General features: G+C 34.3%; 2 protein-coding genes across 2 annotated transcripts; both read left to right on the top strand.

The window, feature by feature from the left end:
* The first annotated feature begins 600 nt into the window (after positions 1-600).
* On the top strand, positions 601-2867 carry LOC108772558 (GDP-D-glucose phosphorylase 1). Its single transcript, XM_018538111.1, has 6 exons — positions 601-906; positions 1434-1748; positions 1830-2110; positions 2188-2290; positions 2373-2682; positions 2752-2867. Exons 2-6 carry the CDS (start codon positions 1542-1544, stop codon positions 2865-2867), a joined length of 1017 nt encoding a protein of 338 aa, XP_018393613.1. The 5' UTR covers positions 601-906; positions 1434-1541.
* Positions 2868-6968: 4101 nt separating this feature from the next.
* Positions 6969-11940, top strand: LOC108772533 (mucin-17). The gene is made up of 4 exons (XM_018538072.1): positions 6969-7089; positions 7185-7337; positions 7425-7789; positions 7892-11940. Exons 1-4 carry the CDS (start codon positions 6969-6971, stop codon positions 11597-11599), a joined length of 4347 nt encoding a protein of 1448 aa, XP_018393574.1. The 3' UTR covers positions 11600-11940.
* The last annotated feature ends 913 nt before the right edge of the window (positions 11941-12853 follow it).

The raw sequence follows: 12853 nt of genomic DNA, 5'->3' as shown, positions 1-12853 counted from the left end.
TGTAAATATTCTCTTATATGTGTTCACATAATTATATAAATATATAATATAATATCTAATATATAAATATTAGATATTATATTATATATTTATATAATTATAATATAATATATAATATAACTATAATATAATATATAAATATATAATATTATATTATTTAAATATCTGTTACGTTCAACTATGGTATCCATATACGAATATCTAAAATTTTTGTACATCTGATACTTGATTAGGATTTTAACAAATCGAATTAAATCTAATTTGAGTTTCGAAAGCTGACGAATCTTACGGATAATAATTATTTAGCGATTATTTTCAATTATCAGGATTTTGGTAATTTTGTTATCTTTCAAATCTTATTTAAATTATGCTCAAAAAAGGTTATGGTTTAATTTAATGGATGAACTGATGCTTACAGTGTATGAGCTTGAAAATAAAATACACTCGATAAATAAATTAATCAATCGAAATCCTATAGCCTTGAAGACATGTTTTTTTTTTTTTATATTTGAAATTTAAGGAGTTATTTACATATGTTCAACGTAACATTAATTTAAGAATAATTTGATTATTAATCAATCGAATTATCCAATTCTGTGCTGTGAAGGACATATCTCCATAGCTAGAGGTGCGTGCTTGATTGTGTCGTTTTGTTACTTTGGAACCGAGTCTGAGGGAATTCAGATAACTTTAGATGAAGGAGAACAACCCCGGTAGAGAATCCGAACGTACTCCAAGAGAGACGTCTCATCTGAGCAATTTTTGTTTTTTGAAGACGATAAAAGGAATAACCAAGAGTATTAACGAAGAACTTCGAAGGATTTGAAACTGGCCATGTCGGTCTTTTCTTGTAATGTCAAGATCTCTCGAACACTAACGCCAACTGAGACAGTGGATGGAAACTACGTAAGCACACATCTACTTTTCTGTACTGTTGGTATACATTCTTCTTCTTCTTCCTAATTGATGGCTCTTGCCTTCCTGGAGTAAGCGGAGGCAAGCAATATGGACAATATGGCCAGATCACGTCTTAATCGTATACAAATATAAAGAATGATGCAAAAAAGGTGAAAGTGGCGTAGCCCGCTCGAATTCCACCTGGGCGCTTACATCTACGACACGCCGTAATAAAATAACGCGCGTCAGAACGAACGAACGAGTCGTCCAAATTCGCGGAACAATCAAAAAGGAAAGGCTATGCACAATCAAAATTGCAACACTTTTAAAAATATACAATTTGATAGCCTCCGAACCAAAACGCAACCGTCGCGATTGAGTGTTTTCCAGAATTCACTGGTATATGGTGATGTGTGCTTGTGAATAATATGTCACTGTTGCTGTACAATGCATGTCCATGCTATAATAAAAAATTTTAGATCATGTGCATCTATAATTATTTTTATATATTTATATTTATGTATTTATTTTTACAGTTTGCTCAGTAATTATTCAGAAGACCCCTCTCAGCTCCAATCAACTTTTATATAATTAGCATGTTTGGTATAGTATATAAATTATATACCTATACCTAGTTATGCAGTATGTTTTCAAACAAACAGATTACCACATTTGTTTATGATACAAAAGATTTTAATTTTATCGTTAAATCATGTGAGGAAAATGAGTCCTCATTTGATAATATTTTGCGACGAACATGGAAACAAGCTGAAGAAATTAAAGCATTCCGATATATTTTAAACATAAAAGATCAAAAAATATTAAAGGGAAAATACAGATTTTTAGTACAGGTATATTCATTGTTATGTATGTTTTGTATCTTAAGAATGTATGTTTTTTGTATCTAACGTATAATGCAATAACAATTTCAGTTAAATCCAGAGAGATCTCAGTATAGACGTGCTCCAGAATCAGTCACGTCTATGGCGCAATCTTTTAGCTCTACACGATTTAATTTTACTAAACTAACACAGCAAGAAATATTATTTCATATAGGAAATGGCGACTCAAATGACATAATTGCAATTAATGCCAGTCCTTTGGAACAGAGTCATTGTTTATTTCTTGCAGAACGTCTAAAATGCTTACCACAAGTTATGACAGAGTATAGTCTTTGTAAAGTAATAGAATTATGTCTGTTAAGTAATTCATGGTAATCACTGTTATGTTGGAAACATTTACTTAAAATAAAATAACTTATAAAATGATATATTATTTTTTTTGCTTTAGGTCTTTAAGAGCTTTTTTCAATAGTTTGTGCGCTCTTGCTTCTGTTAATCATTTACACTGGCATTTATACTACCTGAAATATGAGATGCTTCTTGAATATATCGTAAGTAATATTATATTCAATAATGAGAGAGAGAGAAAGATCTTTAAATATTTGCAAAGTATCAATATTTATTTTGTCTTAGGATGTTAGTAGTTATATATATGGTATATACTTGTTGTTGGAGTATCCAGCAAAAGGATTCTGTCTCAAGTTATCTGATTTCAAAAATATTAAAGATTTTGCATCTCGTGCATTCTTTATAGTGAACTATTTACAATTGCGTCAAATGGCACATAATGTATATATTACAAGAGCGAAATTAAAATCTAACGATAAATTATATAATGATGTACGTATTTATATTTGGGTTCGAAAATCATTCACTGGTATAAAAGATGTAACTGCAATTCTACCTGCAGTTTGCGAATTCTTCGGACATTTTACACTTAATGGTAAGAATCTATGTTTAATACACAATTTTTTTTCAGAATATAATTACGTTTTATACATATATATTTTAGATGAAACTGTATATAATAATGTAACAGAAGATGATATAATTAATCTTCTTCGCGATATTACGGAAGAGTGTTTTTTATTAATAAAAAATGAGCTTAAAGATATTTTGGAAAAATAAATAGGAACTATATAATTTGATAAGAATTTCTAGATAAATGTATGTAAAATTTGTTTAGTGATTTTTAAGTTAAATAACAATAAAATTTCTATTTGTGCATACTACATATCTTTTAATTACATTATTATTGTATTTTTAATTTTTATTTCAGTTAAATAATAAATATGTTAATCGCTGCGATTGATTGCAATATACGGCGATGAAGCAGATATATATCATTTATGAATATCAAAAGTTTTCTTTTCCGTGAAATGGGAGGAAAGGAAGGTTTCTGATTGGTTGATTCTCTTATGCACTATGCATTATGCAAGAGTAAGAGCCCCAACACACACTTTTGCATAACGCATAAACCATATACATAAAGAATTTGATTGGTCCATTGATTCATGCATAAGAAAATGGGCCAATGAAATTCCTTATGCACATGCTTTATGCATTATGCAAAAGTGTGTGTTGGGGCTCTAAAGCGAGGAGCACAGACTTTTGCATAACGCATAAACCATTTACATAAAGAATTTGATTGGTCCATTGACTCATGCATAAGAAAATGGACCAATGAAATTCATTATGCACATGCTTTATGCGTTATGCAAAAGTCTGTGCTCCCAGCTTATGTGCTGCGGCTTTTAGCCCGGATCTACAATGGATTTTTAAGCCTTATGCGATAAGAAATGGACTAATTACAGTCGATTATTCTTTTTGTATTTGACTGTAATTGGTCAATTCTTACGACTTAAGGCTTAAAACTTCTATTGTAGATCCGGACTAAGGGCCCTGGCACACAAAAAAACTTAACGCACTAAGACTTAAGGGCGCAGCACACACTTTTGCATAACGCATAAAGCATGTGCATAAAGAATTTGATTGGTCCATTGACTCGTGCATAAGAAAATGGGCCAATGAAATTCCTTATGCACATGTTTTATGCGTTATGCAAAAAAGTGTGTTTCTCGCCTAAGGCCTATCGCACATGAAATGCATATACTGTGACCGTGCATAAGCATAACATAAGGCCGCTGGACCAATGAGCATCCAGCATAAAGACGCCATATTGATTAACATAAGATGCTCATTGGTCCAGCGGCCTTATGTTATGCTTATGCACAGTTATGCATTTCATGTGCGATATGCTGGATTCACACTGCATCCGATTTTCGTCGTATGTACATACGACGAATCTGCAACCAATTAGAAAACAGGATTTTGCTTCGCATCGACGATACGATTTTTCTGATTGGTTGCGAAGTCGTCGTACGACGCACATTGGATGCAGTGTGAATCCAGCAATAGGCCTAAAGCCCATTCTACATTGGTCGTATCGTAGACGTCGCAGGTCACAAATTTGTTGCAACAGCCAATCCGATGTGTCAATTAGACGTCTCACGACACTTACGATATTACGATACGACCAATGTAGAATGGGCTTAATGTAGGATTCACACTGCATACAACATCCGACGTACATACGACGGTACGATATCCAATAGCAGAGCTTGTTTTCTAAATGCAACAAAATATTGTTAGCTATATATCTAGAAAACAAGCTCTCCTATTGGATATCAGACGTCGTATGTTGGACGCAGTGTGAATTCTACATAAGTGCTGTGTCAACGATGCTAGAATTCTGTTCGAATTCTCGGGTTGAGGAATGTGTAACCAATCAACTTTTTCCGTAAAAACTACATGTTGATTGGCTACACATCTCTCGGACCGAATTCTAGCACCGTAGACACAGGGCTTCGGGGTACTTTTCATCTGAGGACTATCTTTGTCACTCTCTGAATGTTAAGAAAGATAGAACGACGCTTGTGTCGATTTGTATCATCAAATGGAAAGCCTAGTTAGACATTGAAATTAACCTATCAGAAGAAAGAAAACCAATAGCTGCGTTTAGCAGAAAAAGCAGTTTTGGAACTATTATGATTGGATTATACATTTAGATGTAATAAGGAAGTAAGGGCAAGACCAATCATATTAAAGAATTTTACAACAGTTGCAAAGCTGCTTTCTCTGCTGAACGCAGCCAATAATAGCGTTTTCTCTTGGCTGCACCAGTGTAGGGTGGATTGCACCAGTTCATCTTTTTTCCTTTTCCCTTCTCCTGGAGAGAAAAGGAAGAAAGATGAACTAGTGCAAAAGTTTAGCTGAGTGTTGCACTGGTGCAGCCAAGAGAAAACGCTATAAGATTAGTAAACTTTGCTTTGATTCGTCAAATTCAATCTCTAGTTTGGTTTAGGCTTCATAGAGTTTCAGACTTTCATGTATAACAGCCATTACGCAAAATGGTGCAAGCAATTGAAATAATTAAATGTTGAATTATATATGCACACATGCAGCGATATCTTTAAATTATAGTCTCGTGATTAGTTACCTGCGCTGTAATAATATGTGAATAATTACGCACGGCCATTTTGTGCCGCTTATAATACTATCGGGGGAGATCGAAAGTTTTGATGTCGAACTCGTCTAATTTGGGGCGCTGCGCAATGTTTTTCCGAGTGTCGCACGTACGATTGTTTATCCGCCATTTTGTTCTGCTGTCGTGCGCGCAGTTTTCGGTGGCATTGTAGTCTATTTTAAGATGAATGCACGCTGCTAAAGCGAATTAGATCGTGCATCATTACCGCTTTATCAATCTTCCGTATATTTGCGGAAAGTAAATTCGTCGCTCGGAGAATGTGAGAAATCGAGTTTCTCAAGATGTACCTGTGATGGCAACCCGTGACAAGTTACATCTGACCCAACTTTCCTGACTTTTGAGGCCAAATGACGATTACTAAATAAAACGGACGATTTTCGCTTCGTTCGTCACGTAAGTCTGTCCAGGACATTTGCGGCATGTATGTACCGAGTGACACCAAGTAATTAATATCTTCTTTTCGTTTGACGCTCATAAAACATCAAGTGTGTTTGAGAGATCGATCCATATATCACATAACTCTACGAATGTTTTTTCAATTTTCTGAACCGTTATTCAATTACCGTTCCCTTTGGAAAGAAACGGTTATCAATAAATCCGTTAATTTTATTAATTGTATTGTATATCCTTCGCGTTTGCTCCAATCAATTTTATCGTTTGTATTTAGCAGCTGTTATACAGTCCTTTGGTTTGGTTATATTAATAATATGAATTATATGTATATCGGCTGGGTGTATTTTATATGATAAAGTTATAGTATTAATTTATTCATCTGTTAATTTGTTAGTAAACACAAATCACATACTTGTATACAATAGAATAGATTTATTCATTTATGTATATTACTTAAAAAATATATTTGAGTAACCTTGTATACCAAAGTACTTCAACACAATTTTGTTCTAATAGATTAGATAAATGCAAAAAAAAAAACTTATATAACATGCATTCAAGTAAATTTATCCTTAAAGAAACATATTTTACCATATACTGGGTTATGTTCAGAAATACCACTTAAGCTGCGTTCCATTTTGCACTGGTGACACTCGTGAAATGATTGTTTATCAAATGTTAAACAAAACCAAATGATATTTGTGAAATATCAAATAAAAGACATTTTTGAATGCTTTCATATATTATTTTAGTCTTATTTACTGAATATTGAACACCAAATATTAATCAAGTAATATGTAGGATAATGTTTCTAAACACAGCTCTGTACATTTTTGTGTAAAGTAAAAGAAATTATTATTAGATTAGATTAAATTTATTAGAAATAATTTTTATATAATATTAGATTTAATTTTTCAACATTTTAATTCTTGTGAGTCTCAGCTATTGACTCGCTGTTTTGATTAAAATAATTTTATACTATAAACTAAATAACTTATAAGAATTAAATATTATGTTAAAAAGTTATTTATAGACTATTTAAAAAAATATTGTTTACATCTTATTACAATATTCAGAATTATTGATACTTTAATTTTTACATTTTTTTTGATAATAAATAAATACTTATGTAAATATTCCATAGATAAATATTGTATATTATTATATTGATGTAATTAATGATCAAATTACATTATCCATATTATGATTGATGGTATATTTTTGTTAAATTTTGTTAATTTTACTTATACAAAGATGATATATTGGATAATATATTTTTGTGTTGTAGAATGTCAGGGCAGAGTGGTGGACAACGAGTGTGTTTGGCCAAACTTAATGAACAATTGACATGCAAATTATGTGGTGGATATTTTATCGATGCGACTACCATTATAGAATGTTTACACTCGTGTACAGTATCTTTCTACTGTATCGCATAATGCTGTATATTTAAACTTTAGCCAGTAGCTAAATATATTATAAAATTTTTAATGTTTTTTTTACAGTTTGCAAAAGTTGCATTGTTAAATATTTGGAGAGTAACAAATATTGTCCAATCTGTGAAGTACAGGTTCACAAAAGTAGGCCACTATTAAATATACGTCCTGACTATACATTACAGGATATTGTTTATAAACTGGTACCTGGATGTTATCAAAGTATGTTTTTTCTTTAATAGAAAAAGATTTGATTGCTTTATTATATTATGTTTAAGATGGTAATGATGATAAAAACATTGGTTTCAGATGAAATGCGATGTCGAAAAGAATTTTATGCAAAGCATCCAGACGAATGTATTGAAACAGTTTCTCCAGAATCTCGTGGAGAACCTATAGAATCGCACATATATTCTCCGGATGAATCCCTCAGTTTGTCTTTGGAATATTCTAATCCTTGTACAAAAGATTTAAGTGAGACAGATACTGAAAAACCCATTTTAAGGCGATATTTTCGATGTCCTGCAGCAGTTACAATATTCCATTTACAAAAACTAATAAGAGCCAAATATGGCCTTGGTGATGTAAATAGAGTCGATATAATGTATGAAGAGGAGCCACTATGCAGTAGTTACTCATTAATGGATGTAATGTATATCTATCATTGGAGGCGGGTACGCATTTAATTTATTTAATATTTAATTCAGTTATGATGTGTGTGTATATATATATATATATATATTATTTTTAGTAATATTGTATTTATTGCATTGCAGAAAGTACCATTACATTTAAGTTATAGGATATTTGAAACATCTTCAAAACGTCTAAAATTATCAGAAGATAATGCAAACTACAAAAAATCATTAATAGATGCTGGCATTGATTCTATAGAAATAAAGGATGAGAAATCGTTGAAACGCGAGTGGAAAGAGGTGCAGTTAAAAATATCGGAAACAGGAGTAATGAGTATAACTGATATATCGAATATAGTACACAAAAAGGACATCGATGCTTTACAAGAAGAGAAAATTTCAGAAAAAACTATAGCCTCTATTGCAGAAGTTAATAAAGCAGGTTCGGTGATAGAAAATTGTGGTATACCTAAATCTGTAGAAATAATGCAATCTACTTTAATCATTGATCCAGAATTAACGAAAAATCCAATATTTTCTGATCCAAACAATGCATTCCTTGTTACAAGTGACGTCAAGTTTACAAACGAGAATTCATCGACTAAGAATTGTATGCCACTGACAAATAATCAGCATAATGGAACTGATACAAAACAGGCAAATGAAACAAGAAATTCCACCGCTCCTGCAAAATCGCAACAAGAGGCACAAGAAGTAAAAGTCCACAATCAAACTACTAATGTTGAAGACAAATCTGAGACAGTTTCACAAGGGCCTAAAGCTATTGATCAATCAGCAACACAATTTACAGAGGAGAAAGTAGTTGAGATCGAAGATAAAGAAAAGATAGACATACATGCGAAAAAGATGTCAATAAATAATAACAACAATAGTGCGGATTTTCAGACTGAATCTCAGAAGGAATGCATAAAAAATTCAAGTGAAGCAAAAGTGGTAAGTGCCGGATCAAAAATCGACGCATTGAGCGCAAAATTACAATTTCAACCGAAAGTAGGTCAAGTTAATAACACTTATTCCAAGAAAGCGCTGAAGGAAAAACGAACGATATTTCAGCAAGATACAAAAAAACCCGATGTAAAATCATCGACCGAAGATACAAAACTTACTGATGTGAAAGCGCAAACAAATTCTGAGAATGTAACGAATAAAGTATCAGTTTCGATGTCAACTCCTTCACAAAAATCGATTGTGTCTACGGTGGCATCTCAAAATATTTCGGATTCCTTGTCAGTATCTGATAAACAAAAAGCTCTCGATGAGAAGAATAATCAAAGTATCGATTTACAACAGGCTTTGAATTTATTGGAACAGAGAAATTCGCCCGTATTAACATCATCAGAGTCTACTCCAAGAACAAGTCACGAAGCTAGTATGGTCAGTCAAAAATTACCGAACAATATAGCCACGATGAGTAGGGATATTGTGTCCACTGTACCAAACGTTTCGACAGCCACGATTAGTCAGACAGCGTCATCATTTCCTTACTCGCTTCGCGACATCGTAACTAACTCAGCCGTCCTGAAATCAGCATTAAAGAATTCCAGTAGTATACCTCAGAAACCGTTGCCCATTGCTTGTTCAACATCCAACAACCAAATATCACCAATGCCCCAATTCAACATGCAAACGTCACCCATAAATATGTATTCTGTACCTACATCACTGAAGAATAACTATAGTAACGTAAGTCAAGACATAACTACTGTAATGGCTGCATCCACAGCAACGATTACTACGACAGCGATGTCAAAACCAATATCGACCGGTTCATGCCCGATACCTCCATGTCCGGATGCAATTCCTATATCTCTGATGAAACAAATATCCATGCGCAAGCAGGATGTAACTGCAAAAGGTACCAATTTGAATAAAATTTGTGCAAAAATCGGTTCCAACACGATCGGCTCAAAAATCAATGATATCTGTGCAAAGATAGGAGAAAATTCTAAGGAAAAAAACAAGGTAGACGCACACAGTAAATCGGAAGTACCAGATCTGCTTAGAATAAGCGCGAAGAAAAATCTTTCGCCATTATTACCTAATTCAGATGCAGCGATGAAGCATATACCGAATATTCCGAATGTACCGGTGTACACTCCAAGTAGCAATGTGGCGACAATGGAGAATAAAAACACCAAGTCTGCCTTACCTACATCTACATCTGCCAATGTGCTGGCGGTGTCAACGTCTTCGGTACTGGCGTCGTCTCACTCAACTCAGAGATTAGCGCCTCTCAAGAAGCAGAACCAACCGATTGGATATAAGACGTTGCGCGATCCACCTAAGTCTTGGAATCCTACATTGTCAAAAAACAATTACGTGGCGGCGAAGAATCAGGCGAAGGAGATGCAAAATCAAATTCAGACTTCTATGTCCGAGAGTACGAACAAGCAGATCCCATCTAAACCGGCTAAGATCTTTAAGATGCGAAATATGCCACGATACTTGGGTAATCCCGCATCAGGTGTGAAACCCATGTACGGGATCGCAAGCGACACAAAGGAAAAAGATCAATTGACAACCAATACGAAGTGTACTACTCTCAACATGATGAAGATCGATCCTAAAACTTTGTCACCCATCGTCTCCACATTTAATTCACCGATCGTTTCACCGCCGCTTTATTCGCCGAACGCTCGTAGCTATCAGAATACCCCGTTCTCGCGGGATATATGTCGAAACACCGGCTCACCTATATCACCAAGGAATTCTCCGGTAAACATGTTGTCGACCAATCCATTCATACCATCTCCCACGCCTAACACGAATCCTCGGATCATATATTCTCACTTTCCATCTCCGTTCCCAGACGCAAGCCGATTTCCGAATCCTTTGATACGATCGCCTATCGGCATTCCACCTCCTAGTGCCTTCCACAGTAGTCTACCGCCTTCAATCAACAAACTGTATCAGCGTTCGAGTTATATACCGCAGACTACTGGTTATGCGCCAGTGGTTGGCCAGCCGCCAACAGTACAGAGAATACCACCTAGCACGCATTCATCCTCACCGAAATCACCCAAGGCCTCGTCGCCGAGCTCGATCTCGTCCACGTACAATCTTGGGAAGGCGGAGTCGCAATCACCAGTCACGTCGACGGTGGATAATGTCGCATTACTTCTCTCTAAAAGCGTAACTGTACCAGTGTCAGTACCAGTGCCCGTGTCTGTGTCACTGCAACGAGAACTCAATGCGTTCAATCTATCCAAAACCGGTGGTTTGTCACCAAGCCAAACATCCAATGTCGTTAAAACATCATCCACGATGGACACGAATGATGCCAACGTTGAGACGCAGCTCGCCAAATTGAACTCTTCTTCGCTCAATTTGGCTATTACAGCAAACGCTGAAGTACCCGAGAATTCGAGCCCATCAAGCAGCACTAATGAACGAAAACAAGGTAAAGAAACGGAGGCGCGAAAAGTGCAGGAGACTGCACGATGTATTGAAGACAACTCCAAAGCGAAGCTTATGGAAGCGAAATGCAGTGTAGAAGTTGCTGACAATACCTCGAGCTTGTACGACAAAAAAGAGAAGAATCAAGCGGCCAAAATCAATGGCGATGTTACAATAGAACAATTCGCAAATAAGAAATCTAAGGAAGCTGACTGTAACGACAAGAAGACGACAACAGCAGAGACGACCGAGCGAGAAGGTCATGTAGAACGGTCTTCGCCCAAAGAACGGAATAATATTCCGAAGAGTAATACACAAACCAATGTCAATGACTCGTTAGCAGACAGTACCAAGAGCGAAAATCTCGGCAAGAGCGGTGAGCAGATACAGGGTAATAAATCTGAAGTACAAAAAAATAAGGCGGAGACGTGATCCAGAGAAGATTAATCATCTTTAGATGCGAGTTGTAAAAATCTTACTGCGTATATCAGTTGCATTTAATTTGAGATGACGTGGCTTAAGTGTAAGATCCTGAACAAGCTTATATAGCCCATATTCCGATGTTTACTGCTAGTAATTCTAATGTTTTCAACTGCATGATTGAATATGTGTGTGTATTATATATGTGTATGTATATACATACAACATATGTGTGTGTACATACCACACCACACACATATTTGAATATTTATAAAAACCGTGCTTGACATCCGCACACGTTATGGGAAAAACATCGGAAGATAAGCTATTTCAAGTTGAACGAGTTTTTACAACATGTCCATCGTATGAGCAACAAAAAAGCACTTATGATCATTGTTGAAGATTTCAAGAATGTTAGGAATTTGTACATTTTTGTAAATAGTAATCGTGAAAGATTTAATTATTTTTTATTATAAATGAGTTATATATGATACTACGTTAAATATATTATTTTATAGGTATACGTTGGATGAAATATATAATTATGATCGTCTGAATTTTCATATGCATATCCAACACCGTTATTAACGTTAACAACGTTAATGATGTTAACTCTCCGTTGTTATTATATTTGCATACATGTACACAGATATACGGCGTATCCCACTTCAATTGTGTGTGTATACCGCGCGCGCGCGGTTTTCTTTTCAGTCGTATATTCATTTCAAATAGTTTCTAAATTGATATCTATTTAACGAATGTGACTCTTTGTTGCTTGACTCTTTTTCATCATAATCTTTAACAATTCTATATATATTTCTTATTAAATGTCACACATTTGATTAATTTTATCACATATTATAATTTTATTAAACGGTATTTTAAAATGTATGCGAAATTATTTCTATATGGAAAAATTTTTGTATGAAAAAGAAGTGATGTATCTCGAGTGACGGAAAAAAGTAATATATTTCACAAGTGGGAGGAAGTCTCTACGTCATATTTTTCTTCGTTACACATATTTTATATATATTACAATATAACGAAGTATATATTTTTCACAGATATGGATACAAAGTTATGCACTAAACACTTGGAAAACAGGTTTATCATTAAAGTTATATATTTAAATCAATTATATAATTTGTATATCTCTTAGTGCATATGCTTGCTGTTAATTTGTTAATAGCATATAACGTATAACGCATTATAATATCTTAATAACATAATATGCGTTCTCGTGCATATTAAATGGATGCAAAGTTA

This window comes from Cyphomyrmex costatus, unplaced genomic scaffold (assembly GCF_001594065.2).
Source record: "Cyphomyrmex costatus isolate MS0001 unplaced genomic scaffold, Ccosl1.0 scaffold192, whole genome shotgun sequence".
NCBI classification, from domain to species: Eukaryota; Metazoa; Arthropoda; class Insecta; order Hymenoptera; family Formicidae; genus Cyphomyrmex; species Cyphomyrmex costatus.
This window is presented reverse-complemented; position numbering and strand designations above follow the sequence as displayed.